This window comes from Erythrolamprus reginae, chromosome 2 (genome assembly GCF_031021105.1).
Source record: "Erythrolamprus reginae isolate rEryReg1 chromosome 2, rEryReg1.hap1, whole genome shotgun sequence".
Classification (NCBI taxonomy): Eukaryota; Metazoa; Chordata; class Lepidosauria; order Squamata; family Dipsadidae; genus Erythrolamprus; species Erythrolamprus reginae.
This window is the reverse complement of record NC_091951.1, coordinates 59,526,611-59,543,451: the sequence shown is the minus strand read 5'-3', so window position 1 is coordinate 59,543,451 and position 16,841 is coordinate 59,526,611. Positions and strand designations below refer to the sequence as shown.

At 39.6% G+C, this 16,841-nt stretch overlaps 1 protein-coding gene across 14 annotated transcripts in view; it reads right to left on the bottom strand.

Moving 5' to 3' along the window:
- Positions 1-9,217: 9,217 nt before the first annotated feature.
- MITF (melanocyte inducing transcription factor) overlaps positions 9,218-16,841 on the bottom strand; it is a 217,959-nt gene continuing 210,335 nt past the window's right edge. For all 14 annotated transcript variants that reach the window (XM_070738196.1, XM_070738204.1, XM_070738197.1 and 11 more), the window contains 3 exons: positions 16,747-16,822; positions 15,241-15,388; positions 9,218-10,006 (listed from right to left, as the gene is read on the bottom strand). In XM_070738196.1, coding sequence (XP_070594297.1) covers positions 9,599-10,006; positions 15,241-15,388; positions 16,747-16,822 — 632 coding nt within the window. In that variant the 3' untranslated portion in view covers positions 9,218-9,598. The remainder of the gene's footprint in view (positions 10,007-15,240; positions 15,389-16,746; positions 16,823-16,841) is intronic.

Sequence of the window (16,841 nt, the reverse complement as noted above, 5' to 3'; positions counted from 1 at the left end):
TTGGATTACAGATGTTGGTCATAACCTTTAAAGCCCTACATGGCATTGGACCAGAATACCTCCGGAACCGCCTGCTACCGCACGAATCCCAGCGGCCGATAAGGTCCCACAGAGTTGGCCTTCTCCGGGTCCTGTCGACCAAACAATGTCGTTTGGTGAGCCACAGGGGAAGAGCCTTCTCTGTGGCGGCCCTGGCCCTCTGGAATCAACTCCCCCCGGAGATTAGAATTGCTCCCACCCTCCTTGTCTTCCGTAAACTACTTAAGACCCACCTATACCGCCAGGCATGGGGGATTTGAGACACCTTTCCCCCAGGCTTATTATAATTTATGTTTGGTATGTATGTCCTGTTTGGTTTTTAATTATGCTAGGGTTTTTAGGTTTTTTTAATATTAGATTTGTGCCTGTATAATACTGTTTTTATCGTGTTGTGAGCCGCCCCGAGTCTTCGGAGAGGGGCGGCATACAAATCTAATAAATAATAATAATAATAATAATAATAATAATAATAATAATAATTATTATTATTATTATTATTATTATTATTATTATTATTATTATGTTGAGATGGTCAACTGGAAAGCTGACAGCCCAGGTTCAAGACCCGATTGCTACATGATGGGGTGAGCTCCTGTTACTTGTTCCAGGTCCTGCCCACCTCGCAGTTTGAAAACAAGTAAATGCAAGTCATTTGGAAAGGGACAGCTTCGGGTTTTTACTCTTTTGTTCAGGAAGAAAATCACAAAATCTCTGCCATTCTTTGAACAACATTGTCAGATCACGCCTTCATTTCCTACTGTCACCTGGAAGTGACATCAGATAATCCACAGAGCTACTAATGTGGATTAATACTTTTTACCTTGGATTTCTTCTGGTCTTTTGGCCATCCTTCTATATCTAGGCTATATCCATTGATCTCCTGATACATTTCCCTCATTATCTGACAGGGACCAACTTCCTATTGTAACATCAGCCCCCTCTGGCATTCCCAAGTCACTATCTGCCTCACTCTTGGCTTCCATTTCCTCTGACAGCCTCCCTAAGGATAACCTGAGGGATCTGGCTCCATCGTCCTCAGAATCAGGCATGTCCTGAGACTGACAAGGATCACTCACAACAGATAGCAGTCCTGAAGAACATATTTTTTTTCATTTACGGATCATTGATTATACAGTAGTATTCCTGACTGATTTGATTAATTAGTATGGTGGGGGGGGGGGTTGTTTTATTTTTATTTTTGAATATGTTTGATAGTTTATTATTCTTTTATATCACTTTGTTAATTGTTTTTAATCTGAATTTGTGATAATGGGAATTGTAAGATGCTAAGATTTAAGTTGGTGTTGATAGTAACATCTCATAAGCCTTGTAAAATCAGACATACGGTTACATATAAAATCTCCTCAGGAAATGGGGTCTTGTAATACTGAGATTATGACTATATAGACGTGTCATTCTGAGAATTGTCTTAAAGCGCCAACGATACCCACAGGGGGATTAGAAGCCACAATTCATAGATAATATCATGAGAAAGTATTATGTAGCTATTGTGTGATCCCAGGAAAGACATAACTACTTTATGGTGTTAAATAAAGTCATACTTTGCACAATATAAGATATCTTTTGGAATCCAAATCCGAAATACTCCACACACCTGTTAGGAATGGATTCCCCCATCTCTTTTTTATTCATAAAAAAACAATAATGAATCTGGCCAAAGCCGATCGAGTCCAGCATTCTGTGTCACACAGTGACCTACAAATTGTACATGGGGATCTGGAGCAGAAAGAGAAGGTAAAACCCTCCCTTTCCCTTGACCCTCAATAAATGGTACTCAAGGGAATCCTGCCTGCCTCAACCAACATAGAGGTGGCACTTGGACATCTGTTTCAATAACCACCGATACACTTGGCATCTGTGAATCTTGTCTCTTTCTCTCCTTCACTTCTCTCAGGATATGAAAATAATTAATTACACAAAATTGTCATTGTTTGGTTTATTTGAACTTGTTTATAAAGTCACCCTACCTATATTTTCAGAATGAGTGAACATAGCTTTACAGATACAGAGTTGGAAGGGACCTTGTAGGTAATCTAGTCCAACCCCCGGCAATGCTCCCTCTAATTTTTTTTCGGTGTGGGTGGAAAAGTATAGTGTCTGAGCGGCACATTTTCATGCCTGAGCAGAGATGTCACCCAAGACAACTTGTTGCGTAATTATTTGGGGCTCGGTGCTGGGGTAGAATAAGGTCACTTCCCTCTATGTTATTCTGTTATTTTATATTTCAATTAATATCATTATCCTCTTACAAATCCAGATAGGCCATCATGCCTACTCGTCTTTCTTATACATTCTTCTTAAAAGAAACTAAAAGCTTTTATACAACCTTTTCCTAATTAATAGGGGGGGGGGAATGTCCCTTCTTTTTTATTAAAAGAGATTAATAATAAAACAAAACCAAAATCTATTACTATTAAAACTTTAAAAATCAGCAAAACCAAAAACAGAACTATTAATCCATCCATGCTTTAAAATCTTCCTTTCTTAAATATTTATCATAGTATTATAGTAATCTAATAATACTATGAAAATCTATGTGAACACCAATGCATCAATTAATATATTTCCATATTTACTTTTCTATAATTTCATCCAATAATTCCAAGCTCAATTAATTTTCAGGCACTTAGCATTTAATATTATTAACTTTGCTCAATCTTCTACATTTCCAAGTACATATTTTAAATTCATGATGCAAAGTCATAAAATCATACAGTACATATCATAAACCCCTTATTTATCCTATGTATCTTCCATTAATTTATATTTCTCCCCCCTCCCTCTTTCTTTCTCTCTTCCTTCCTTCCTCTGTTCCCCCCTTTCTTCCGAAAACCTTGTTTAAAAAACCCACAGAGCCCTGATTCCCCAGCCAAGCTTGCCTTTCCAGCCTCAGCTCAAGCTCTGCCCCGCCTCCGTTTCTGCAGGCTACCCAGCTGCACTCATTCTCTGGCTGGATCCTTCCTATTGGCAGCACCCATCCCCCCGCCGCTACTTGCTGATGTCCTCATTGCCCAGGCTCAGCAAAGCCAGATGAAGGAGGGACTCTATCACTGAGAAAGAAGGTCAGAAGTGCCTGATGGGCGCCGCCATCTTGTCTGGGACAAGTGGGGTCAAACTTCCTCTTCGGGAATGAGAAGTGAGAGAGCGAGCAGCGACCAAGCAAGCAATTGGCAACTGCACCGCTTTGAAAACTGCTGCGCAGAAGTTTCATGATCTCACAGCTTAGAGGGAACATTGACCAAGCAGGAGATCCTATACCATTTCTGACAGATGACCATCCAGGCTCTTCTTGAAAGCGTCCAGTGATGAAGCTCCCACAACTCTGAAGGCAAGCTGTTCCATTGGTTGATTGCTCTATCAGAATATTTTTCCTTATTTCTAGATTGACTCTCTCCTTGATCAGTTTCCATACATTGTTCCTTGTCTGGGCTTTTGGTGCCTTGTAAAATAGCTTGACCCACTCCTCTCTGTGGCAGCCCATCAAATATTGGAACAAATCTAATAAATTATTATTATTATTATTATTATTATTATTATTATTATTATTATTACTACTACTACTACTACTACTACTACTACTACTACTGTACTACTATCATTATTATTAACACTGTTATCATGTCTCCCGTCTTCCTCTTTTACTAGATTAGTCATGCCCAGTTCCCGTTACCGTTCTTCATGTTTTAGTCTCCAGTCCTCTAATCATCCTGGTTGCTCTTCTCTGCACTTTTTCTAATGAAATAATATAACAAAATTATTTGGAGTCTGAAATGAAAAAAAATGTAGGAAATTCAAAATTCCTGCTGCTTAGAAAATGTGTGGAACTAAAGTCCAAACATCTGGAAAGATGCAGAATGATACTGAACAGTGCCTTAAAATTATCCACCCATGGTTATTTTTGCAGCTATTTACTTTTCTTTTTTGTTTCTTATTCTATAATTTGTCCATATGGTAAGTTACACTTTGCCAAAAGATATGGATCATAGAGTGTGGACTAAGGGGGATACAGAGTTTGCCTACGTTTTAATGCACATATCATCATGACTGCAAGTGAAACAGAAATATAATGTACCTCTTAGTAAGGAAGAAAGCAGATTTTAGGCTAACCTGAATGTCTACTAAACTTATATTTAAAGGGCTTCCCCCGCCGTTCGCCCCTCGCTTGCCTCTCATGCCGGCTCCCCTCACCGCCCCCGCGGAAATGGGCAAATGAGTGCCCGCGCGCCACTGCCTGCCGTCGTTTGCCCCCCCACTGCCCACTTGCCGCCATTCGCCTCACTCGCCTCTCACTCTTAGGGCAAAGGGGCAGGGCAAGCGTAGGTCCAGGGAAGCGCCAGTGGCCACCAGAGTTAGGCTATGCGCTGCCCCGCCATGAGTGCTGCCTTCCCCCACTGTTCGCCTCTTGCTCACCCCTCACGCCACCCTCCCATTGCCCGTGCTGCCGGCGTTTGCCTCAAGATCGAGAGGCGAGTGAGGCAAATGGCAGCAAGTGGGTGGTGGTGGGGCAAACAGCGGAGGGTGGGCACTTACTTGTTTGCCCATTTCCACGCAAAGGGGGGGAAGAGGGGGTGCGTTCCCCTCCTGTCCCAGTAAGGCCGGGAATGGTAGCCCACTCCTGCTTAAAAGTCATGTGACTGGCTTAAAGGTGGTCAACTTAACATCACCCACACACAGCTCTTCTAAAATTATACACATTCCACCTCATTTACTGCAATAGGAAAAACATACCCAGAGCCCAGAAGGGGGAAAAGAAAAAAAAATCAAAATTATTCTACTAGTTCTGCATATCTGACCGTACCTGTAGGAGCCCATCACTGAATCCAAGGTATTCTTTGTTATTCATATTCACAAGTTAACACCAGAAGTCATCCTTTGGTTTAAAACAGATCATTCAATTCCATGAATTATAAAATCATTACATTAAAAAAAACACTTTAATTCATCTGTTAGGAACAGTTCAAATTATTTAATTGGCTTACATTAACTTGACCCATAATTTACAGTGCGAAGGATCATACACAACTTATTACTGCGGCCAACAGCAGATGAAAAGATTAACAGTATGGTACTAAACATCCAGATCTAGAGGCAGTAATTCATATCACCTTTTCAAGATACAGAGGCCTTTTCTACCATCATTTTCTTTTTTTTCCCCCATCAGTGCATTTTGCATACAACCATGTGTTAAGTGCATTATTTTGTGCTTTGTTGTTTGTTTCTTTTCTCCTAAAGGCTTCATAGGCAAAAGAGTTAGTATTGCTTTTTAGAACTGTTTAAAAGTAGTAAGGAAGCTGCTCATGGCACTAACAAGTCTTTGTGATTTTGGCAAAAATGAAATTGAACCCCATGTCTGAACGGCCACTTCAGGATTCTCTTCTATTTTTCTTCTCTGGGTTCATGCAATCCTTGTGCTTTGAGATTCAGTAGTGTTTAATGCTCTACCACATATCTGATGGCCTGGACATCTCTCTTTTAAAAATGCAACACACATTGAAAGCCCAATATGATTGTGGACTTGGGTTCTAGATGATGATGGTGGACACCTTTACACTTGCAAAATTTGGTACCATTTGATTTGCATGAACTATAAGCGGACAATATGAAAATGCAAGGTAAGCACAATAAAGGGAAAATCCAAGGAAAAATAGTGAATAGATAGTGAGAAAAAGGCAATAATGTCATGTTGCAGACTGTGAAATGATAGAAAAGCTTGGTATTCTGTATTCTAAACCTAAAACAGGAATCTTGGAATGCGAAAATTTCAACTAAGAGAATCTAAGATGATAAGATTATATTTCTACTAAGGTGTGAGATGCTCTAAATTCAGTGACAGGGCACAGTTACATTTTATTTAGGTCTAAGGGTGTGTTTCTTGATTCAAAATACTATCAAACAGAATTCAGCAGAGTAGTGTTTTTTTTTAAAAAAGCAGCCTCATTTCACCATGTGTTATGTTTAAACCACAGAACCTGACACTGGAGCAGAATTTCTGTTATTAAAAATCGTGGGTTCTGTTTTCTCCCTCCAGAAGAAATAAGAACATTTCTAGTCCTTAAGTGTACAAAGGCAGATTTGAAAGGCCATAAAAAAAGCCACAGAATTCTGAGAGTAGATTACAAACTCCATCCCTCTTGTCCCAGCCCCCACCTTAATCCCCACTCTTTTGTGCACTGAAAACAGCCTTAGACCTTCATTAGATCTGCATGATGGACATTCCAACAATGACATTAAATGAAATGGGTTGTGCAAAAAGAAACCAATATGTATGTTTAATATGCATAATCTACACTGAAGTTAAAAGGAGAGAAAATGTAATATCAAGAAAGATGACTCCTGCAAAGCATGCCCATATTCAGCTCTCTACTCACTTAAAAAAAGGGGGGGGATACCTTAGCCATTGGCATCGCTTAGGATCAAGCTATAGCCTGCTTAGTTAGGCTTTGAACACCATTCTTAAAGTCAGATATACTTAAAAAAATAATAATTATAAAAACAAAAATATCAAGAATTCAGTCCACAACAAAATGCTAACTACAGTTAGATAGTACTTGGCAGTTTCATGCAACCTACTGCCTCCAAATACTGTTAGGAACATCTCCGGTGGGCATCAGTTCGGAGAAAGTAGATCTATGGCAACAACAGTCTGTTTATCAGCTATTGAACTTGAGGTTTCCGCTGCGCATGGGCTGAATACTCATTCCAGATTATATTGTTTTGCAACCTTTTCAACTTGCAAAAAATACTGAGCTGATTAAAGTTTCTTAGCAATAAAAGCATTCAAATTTCTACTCCTATCTTATGGATACAAACATTCTTAAGTATTATCAGCATTCAGGTAGTCAATTTGCAGCAAACTGAGTCATTGATGAGCTGGAAAATATATACAGGTACCTCTACCTAAGAATGCCTCTACTTATGAATTTTTCTAGATAAGAACCGGATGCTCAAGATTTTTTTCCCCTCTTCTCAATAACCATTTTCCACTTACAAACCCAAGCCTCCGAAACTGTAACCAGAAAGGGAAGGGAGAAGCCTCCCTGGGGCCTCCCTGGGGCCTCTCCTAGGAGGAAACAGGGCCGGAAAAGGTGGGGAGAAGCCTCTGTGGGGCCTCTCTAGGAATCTCCTGGGAGGAAACAGGCCTCCACCTTCTCTGTGGTTTCCCCACCCGCACACATTATTTGCTTTTACATTGATTCCAATGGGAAAAATTGCTTCTTCTTGCAAACTTTTCTACTTAAGAACCTGGTCATGGAACGAATTACGTTCGTAAGAAGAGGTACCACTGTATATATATTGAGGTTTTAAAAAAAGGTCTTTACTTCAAGTCATCTTCCCTGCCTCTAAGAGATCGGCAAAACTGAAAACAGGTCCAGACCCCACTTCCGTTGTGCAACTTGACTTCAGAAAGCAGCACAATTTGGCCCGAGTGGTTTCAATGAGGTTTCATAAAGCAAAAAGTGCACGGCAGCTCATGATTGTGGAGCTTCATCTTACCACAACTTGATCAGCCTTTTTCACTAGCATTTTGAAAGCTTATCTTTGACCAGAAGCCCAGACTTCCTGAATATGTAAGGAAAGCAGATCCAGACATGGGAGTAAAAAACAACTTTAGGAACCACAAAGACTGTGGGAGGATCAGAAACTCTTTGTTTCATGACCTAAGCCCAACGACTACCCTCTGTGTGATTCCTTCCCTTCTCCCCTCAATTTCTCCTACATCACACTTCAGTCATAGTTCATAAGGATTAACAGCTAAATTTAAGGCACTTCATTCTCCAAGAGATAGGATTCCATGCCATGGTGCAGGGGTCTCCAAATGTGGCAACTTTAAGCCTGGCTTTGGAATTCTGGGAGTTGAAGTCCGCCAGACTTAAAGTTGCCATGGTTGGAGACTCCTGCTATGGTGGAAGCTTATCTCTTGTTCAACTGGTTAGATTATACAACCTCTGTATAAAATAATTAGGCAAGGTTAGGGTTAGGGTACAGGTGCCACTACTGTTATTGCATAGGCCTACACCAGAGTAGATAATGCACAGAACATGCTCTTACAAACAACACTGTTGCATGGTTAAATCCAACATTGTTCGGCTCAAGAGACAGTCACCTGAAGATACAGTATTTTTTTCCCAACACAATTGCTGAAAAGTGTAATACGGTATGAAAGAACATAGCAACCTTATTTTAAACAATATTACACTCACAAAAAAAGGAGCATATTGGGGTTTTCCCCACCCCAATACATTTTGTCTTATACTGTTTTGTTAACTAGATTAAAGCTGCATTACTATTTAAACTGTCTGTGTCAAAACATTCCTTTCAAAGAAGACTGTAATATACAAAATAGCCACAAATCCACTCGTGAAAAGACAGGTACCTGCATCAAAGCTTATACTGAAATGTGCATTTAAAAAATGTAAAACAATCCATTCAGTGGGGTTTGTGTGTATGCCTTCCAGTCAGTTTTTGATTCCTGGCAACTGCCTGGAGTTTTCTTGGCAAGATTTTGGAAGTAATTTGCCCTTGTCTGTTTCCTAGGGTTAAGAAAGTGAAACTGGCCCAAGGTCACTCACTTGGCTTTGTGCCTAAGGCAGGATTAGAACTCATGGTCTCCCAGTTTCTAGTCTGGTGCTTTAACCACTACACTAAATTAGCTTTCTTTCAGTTAAATTTAACTGTCAAAAATGTAGTGCAATGGCTAGAGGCATTTTCTTATAAGTGTATTCAGAATGAAATATTGAATAAAAAAATTGAAAATTTCATTTCAATTAGATATTTGTACTACCTTTTTTTAAAAAAGAAAAGAAAAGATGAAATAATTTTATGCCCCATTGAGATAAAAATACTAACTTTGTATATTGAAGGCTTGTACAGTATTTTTTTTAAATAATTTCCTCATTATCATTTAAAAGAAATGCTTTTTGAAAGGGTAAGACATAATTTTGAAGAGTGTTTGCTCAATGGATAATATTAACTTAAATATCATTGAATTCTTAGAAATTTCTCCTTTGCATTAAACCTAGCTTGAACTGTACTTAAAATCAGTTAGTTTTTGTACAGATAACCTGATGATATATGTATAGTATCTATCGCCATGGGAAAGATTATATGAATTAATAGATAATGTATGCTTTGTTGTTTTAAAGGAGGCACTATTAAGTCAACAGAAAAATAGTTTATACAAAGCTAATTTTCTTTTTGGTTTCTATACATTCTTCTTCATTTCATTTCCAAGTCATTTTACTTAGTTATACTAAAGTTTCCTCTTTAGTGGATCTTTGCTGATCTGTAGACGACTATTGCTTCTGAGTAGAGATGAAATCATTTGGAGTTCCTTGTTCACAGATACAGTACTATATTTTGGAAGCACTGTAATTATAAAACAATATACAAGTCTTTTCAAACATTAAAAAAGTCACATATACGCTGAGCTATCCGTAGACTTCTATATTCAAATATTAAGGGGGAGAAGAAAAGTTACTGTAATCTACTGGTCAGGAAAAATGAAGAAGTTTATGAGAGGCCTGTCTAAGGGTATCCACTAACAAGCATGGTCAGTATCTTCCATGCTCACACTGCTCCGCCGGCTACTTGTTTTCGAAGCCCCAGGAGAGACGGACGATAGGAGTGGATCAGTAACTCCGACAGGAGACAGGGTGTCATCCATCAACATGTCTTCCAGTTTAGACCCCATTTTGGGAGGGACGGCGTAAGTGCTTGTGGCCGATTCCGTCACGTTTGCCAGGCTGCCATTGAAAGTGATGGTGCCGTCGGTAAGGTCAAGAGTAGTGGTGGAAGAAAGCTCAGGGGGGTGTTGCTTTTGGATTTCTTGGCTGCAGTTGTCAAGCATGGGCTCTTGTTTGATCAGCCAGTTGACCATTTCTGGAGAGCAAAGGCCTGTGGTTGGCATGATGGAAAGTCCATGAGCTCGAGCCTGCATCTCAAGCTCCTGTTAATGAAGAGGCATGAAAAACAAGAAATGCATTAGAAAGGTTGAAAAGGAATGGCAACTTTAAAATTCAACTTTTTTCCCCCTTAAAAGCATAAAATTCAATTCTTCTATTCCAAAATCCTCTTACAATTAATTGTATTGGTCATCCAATGTTTTTTTATTTGATTTTGATTTTATTGGATTTGTATGCCGCCCCTCTCCGTAGACTCGGGGCGGCTAACAACAGTAGTAAACAGCATATGACAATCCAATATAAACAGTTAAAAGCCCCTATTGTAAAACCAACATACATACAGACATACCATGCATAAAATTGTAAAGGCCTAGGGGGAAAGAGTATCTCAATTCCCCCATGCCTGGCGGCAGAGGTGGGTTTTAAGGAGCTTACGAAAGGCAAGGAGGGTGGGAACAATTCTAATCTCTGGGGGGAGTTGGTTCCAGAGGGTCGGGGCCACCACAGAGAAGGCTCTTCCCCTGGGTCTTGCCAAGTGACCTAACTGGTCGCTGGGATTCGTGCAGTAGAAGGCGGTCCCTGAGATAGTCTGGTCCGGTGCCATGAAGGGCTTTATAGGTCATAACCAACACTTTGAATTGTGACCGGAAACTGATCGGCAACCAGTGCAGACTGCAATATAATAAAGGCTTATTCTAGTTAAGTAAGTAACATGCTTGTTAAGTGAATCTGGTTTCCCTATTGACTTTGCTTGTCAAAAGGTCACAAAAGGTGATCCCATGACCCTGGGACATTGCAAGCATCATCAATACATGCTCATTGTGAAATTTGATCATGTGACCAGGGAGAAACTGCAATGGTGATGTCACTTTTTTCAGTGCTTTTGTAAATTTGAACAATGTATGACTATGATGCATAGGACCAGATTATCTCCGAGACCGCCTTCTGCCGCACAAATCCCAGCGACTGGGGAGGTCCCTCAGAGTTGGCCCCCTTAGGGTCCTGTCAACCAAACAATGTCGGCTGGTGGGACCTAGGGGTAGAGCCTTCTCTGTGGGAGCCCCGACCCTCTGGAATTAGCTCCCCCCAGAGATTCGCACTGCCCACACCCTCCTTGCCTTCCAAAAGAGCCTAAAAACTCATCTTTGATGCCAGGCTTGGGACTTTTAGATCTTCCCCGTAACCATTGAATACTTAAGTACAATTGTTGAATGATTGGCCGATAAGTTTTTCTTTTAATTGTTATTAAATGTAGCATTAATTGGATTTATATTATCATTCTGTTTTTTATATGTGCTGTGAGCCGCCCCGAGTCCTCGGAGAGGGGCAGCATACAAATCCAATTAAATAAATAAATAAATGATGGAATGAATGTGGATGACTGTTTTTAATAACTGGGGTTTTAGATTACATTTTAAGTTTGGGTTTCTTATACATTCTATTTTTTTTATTTATCCTTGTTGGGAGCCGCCCTGAGTCTACGGAGAAGGGTGGCACAGAAATCCAAAAAACAAACAAAAACAAACAAATAATCTGGGTTTCTTTCTAATATAAGCTATGGAAAAATGCCAGTGGTCAAAAATGGAAAATACAGTGGCGCACATAGGGAAGAAAAGAAATAATAATTGCTTTTCCATCACAATGCCGACATTAAGAAATTACTATATATGCCGGAAGGGAAGCAGCATTTGGTCTCTGAGAATAAGCAGAAGATCAGTATATCTTACATGCAGTTTCCTCTCTTCGCTCAGTATCAAAGTAGAGCCAGCACGTTCACTTTGCTCTCTATAATGCTTCTGCGTGATTAAAAAAATGCTCTTAATTCTGTTCCTAGCAAGTGGGGGGGGGGTCCCCAATCTTTCCTGCATGTGGATTGGCAATAGTGGCGGCCCAGTGGGGAAGAGATGGGTTTGTGTGTAAAACCTAATCCTGCACATGCGCAAATGGAGCTTTGTGTGCCTGCTTGTTGCTTGCACAGCCTGGTTCCCAATGAGCCAGACTTGAGGACCCCTAAGATAAAGGAAAGGTGCCCATGGTAGCTGTTACTCTAAAGCAGTGGTTCCCAATGTGGGCCCATGCCCCACAGGGGAATAATTTGATTTTTAATGGGGGCAATTGGAACCTTATTTTTTTTTTAATTTATTCATTTTGTCCAATACACAAATACATAGGAAGAAAAAAAGACATGTGGTAATATATATAAGGGTAAAAGTGAACTTAGAGGAGAGGATATCTGAAAGGAAGAGAATATATATGATAGATGAAAGAAAGGAAAGACAATTGGACAGGGGACGAAAGGCACACCAGTGCACTTATGTACGTCCCTTACTGGCTTCTTAGGAACCTGGAGAGGTCAATCGTGGAGAGTCTAAGGGAGAAATGTTGGGGGTTAGGGGTTGACACAATTGAGTCCGGCAATGAGTTCCATGCTTCGATAACTCGATTGTTGAAATCATATTTTTTACAGTCAAGTTTGGAGCGGTTCGTATTAAGTTTGAATCTGTTGCGTGCTCTTGTGTTTAAACCAAGTTAATGGTCTTTTAGGCTTCCTCCGCTTGAGTAGGAGTTCACTTTATGAATAGTAAGAATTATATATCATGCGGGGGGGGGGAGCATCAGGATTTTACAAGATGCTTAGATGGGGCATGACCAAAAAGAAGTTGGGAACCACTGTTCTAAAGCATGGGTGTCCCACTTTTGGGCTTGCCTGGTCCTCATGGAGTGAAGATGAATTGTGTTGGGCCACATATATATAATAGAGTACGTATCATAACAATATGTATAAAATACAGTTAATGTATATAAATATAACTAAAACTCACATAATAATGTGAAAAGTTTACGATTTTGTGGGGCCACATTGTTAGCTGTCCAGAGCTGCATGCAACTGTGGGCCATGGGTTGGACATGACTGCTCTAGCCCATGATATATGTTTTCAGTGGCCTAAAAGGAAAGGCCAAATAGCAAAGATATCTTATTGTTATTTGAAACCAGTCTGTTAAACTAATTGTTCCCATGATCATGGCTTTTCGTTAAAAATATTTTCTCAGAGTGGATAGAAAACATAAAGGGGAACACTTAAACTGGAATAACTAAAATGTTAATAGCAAAACTTATTTGCCCTTGTGTGGTAAAGAAAAAAGTTCTTGGTAACCAAATTCATTCCTAGTTATTATAGTTAAGCAAATAACCCTCTATCATTATAAACTGCTTTCTTACTTTTCCTTAATAAATAAATTACACCTTTTTTGTAACTTTGAAATAAACTAATTTGCTGCTACACTTTTCAACCACATTCTTAAAAAATTGTGAATTTTATATCAAATTCAAGCCTCAGAATTTGATTGAGGGGGAAGGTGGGTGGGATTTCTATTTCCTTTTAGGACATTGAAAATCAACTTCTCATCTAATTTGTAAGTGAAGTGTCACTAAAACATCCAAGCATGCTGGGATTTTGCCCCAAGTCCCTTATCAAGTAATATTTAAAGTATCAGTTGCCACAAGTATGACTAATAAGCCTAGAACAGGGCAGGCCATATGCATCAGGTACAGGCCATGCCCATCCCGGCTCTGCAAGGCCAAAACAATTTTCATGATAGGTCATGATACGTCATGTGATGTGATTGAGTTTGACACCCATGGCCTAGAATAGTGATGGCAAACCTTTTTTCCCTTGGGTGCCAAAAGAGCATGGCCGTACACTATCACGTTTATGCGAATGCCCACACCCATAATTCAGTGCCTGGGGAGGGCAAAAACAGCTTCCCCCATGCCCCAGAGGCTCTCTGGAGACCGGAAACGGACTGTTTCCCAACTTCTGGTGGGCCCAGTAGGCTGAAGTTTCACCCTCCCCAGGTTCCAAAACTTTTCCTGGAGCTGGGGAGGATAAAAACGCCCCCCCAACACTCCCTGGATGCTCTCTGGAAGCTAAAAATGCCCTCCTAGGGCCTCTGTGAGAGCCCAAAATCAGCTGGCCGGCACACACATGCATGTTGGAGCTGAGCTAGGGTAATGGCTTGCGTGCCAGCAGATATGGCTCCATGTGCCACCTGCAGCACCCGTGCCATAGGTTCGCCATCACTGGCCTAGAACATAAAGAATATAAGTAGTCCTCAACTTACAACCATTTCACAAGCACAGTTGCAATACTACTAAAAAAAAGTGGCCTATGATCGATTCTCACATCTTATAAGCATCTTCAGGTTCATTTGATCAACGTGTGGAGGCCGACATGTGCTTATAAAGGCAGCAATGTCCCCGGATCCATATTATTTCCATTTGCAACATTCCCAAGTCAGTTTCCAACAAGCAAAGTCAAATGGGGTATCCCAGTTTCACTTAATGATTCATTTTACTGTTGCTCTGATTTGCTTATCAAACATGGCAAAAGAATTAAAGTCGGATGTGACTTACTTAACAATTGTCTTGCTTAGCAACATATATTTTGGTCATAAGTCAAGGACTACCCATATATGTAACCTTGAGGGAATGGAGTCATGCTTCTGGCATGATCCTGCTTTAATATGCATCATCAGTTTTATAGCCAAGCATCAATTAAGCACTTTGAATTTTGTAGAGTGAAGGTTATGGCAGAGTAGCTTTATATGCTTAGGTACAGGTGCACCTGAGAGTTATAGTTTTATTGGTCAGATGAATTTGGAATCTGTGATAAAATGAAAACTCTTATGCTTCATTTACTATAAGTGCACACAAAAGCGATGGCAGAATGCTCAACCCTACCTATAGCTGTGTGCACAAAAGTTTATAATCTAACCTTTATGAACTTTTGCAGAGCTACAAATAGAATTATCCAAAACCAGCTTTCATGTACTTATGATCATTGCTTTCAGACTGATTAATGTTCTAGAACCATTCTGGAAACATACCCCAATTACATTAAATAGTAGCAACTATAGCATTGATTTTCATTTAGGTTTTTAACCTTTTTTAAGCTGTCCTCATTTCAAAAGAGGCCTTGATAGAAAAGGGTAATACTGTATACAACAAATTAATAAACAATCACGCAGCTTGTAACCTTTATATACTAATATATCTATGAGTGCATGATTGTATTGTTTAGTCCAGGGGTTTTTATTGTTATTTATGTTTATTGTTATGGTTGACTAGGTTAATTGGGTTTTTTTGCTTAATACAGTATTTGACTTTGACTACGGAATTGGGCGACATATAAATCAAACAAACAAACAAACAAATAAATAAATAAATGAACGGACGGACGGACGAACAAACAAACAAACAAACAAACAAACAGCAAACCTGTATTCTGAGCAAAAGATGTCTATTAGCATGTTCCAGTTTCTTTTGTCTGTTCTCTAGTTCTTTCGTCCGTTGCTGTTCTCTTTGCAATTTACGGATGTAGTCTACAGAAGCTTTTAAAATAGTTCCCTTGTTCCAACGCATGTCTCTGTCAAAATAATTCAGATATTTATGTCTATAAGAAAACACTAATCACAGCAGGTAGAAGCACTTAGCTAACCTTGTCTGGCTTCAGAAGCTAAACAGTGTCAGTTAGACTATCTATGGAGATTCTCAATCATCCAGGTCATGGTTGTCCCAAAGATGCTTTCCCAAAAGGCAACTGGGCTTTCTTGGATTTTTTTTCCCTTGAAAACCTTTTGCTTCTGAAGAACTGTGAAAAATAATCTTGGTTGACAAATGAGAAGTTTTCAAAAAAACAAACTCCAAACTCCTTTTGAAGAAGCACCTTTGGGTCAGCTAAGACTGGGAGGTCAAAAAGCTCCCAAGGCCCCTAAAAGTGGCTCATACCCCAAGCAAATCTCACAGTTCAGATGAGTTAAATTTATTCAGCAATGAGGTTCAAGGAAGAACACAATAATTCCAGCAAGTATCTACTTTGAAAGTAGGAAATGTATTTACGTGAATTAGGACAGGACACTTATTCTTTTTTATTGCATTTTTTCAAGGTAAAGGGAAAGAGATTACGCCTGTTGATCATTTTGGTAATGGATAAAGATGCTTAGGGGACTGGAGGCTAAAACATACGAAGAACGGTTGCAGGAACTGGGTATGTCTAGTTTAATGAAAAGAAGGACTAGGGGAGACATGATAGCAGTATTCCAATATCTCAGGGGTTGCCAAAAAGAAGGAGTCAAGCTATTCTCCAAAGCAGCTGAGGGTACAACAAGAATCAACGGGTGGAAATTAATCAAGGAGAGATGCAACTTAGAACTAAGGAGAAATTTCCTCACAGTTAGAACAATTCATCAATGGAACAGCTTGCTTCCAGAAGTTGTGAACTGGAGGTTTTAAAGAAGTTGGATAACCATTTGTCTGAAGTGGTGTAGTGTCCTGCCTAAACAGGGGGTTGGAGTAGACTAGAAGATCTCCTGTTATTCTATGCTATTCTATTCTATTCTATTCTATTCTATTAACAATTACTATCAATTTTTTGCTGCAGTTTTGGCAGAAAGATTAAACAAGGTTTTATAAGTACATATTCATGAAGATCAATCTGGCTTTCTGCCAAAAAGACAGCTAAGGAAAAATGTGAGGACTGTGTTGAACATTATTGAATATTTACAATATCATAATGAGAAACAGGCAGCTTTAATATAGACAGGGTCTAATGAATACTTCATGGAGGTACTTCAAAGGTATACAGCCCTGCCTCCTCTTCTTCTTCTTCCTCCTTTGTTATATGTATTGTCAAAAATGAGGTATTTCTGCTAAATACGTAGAACATCAATCCAATTATTTCTTAAAAGCAATGTACCTTCTTGGAGTAATTTATTATATACTTACGGGTCATTTGACTTCGGTATCAGAGTACCAAGTTCTTTTATGCGATCATTAATATTGAATCGTCGTCTTCTTTCAACTTTTAAGAAAGCAGTATA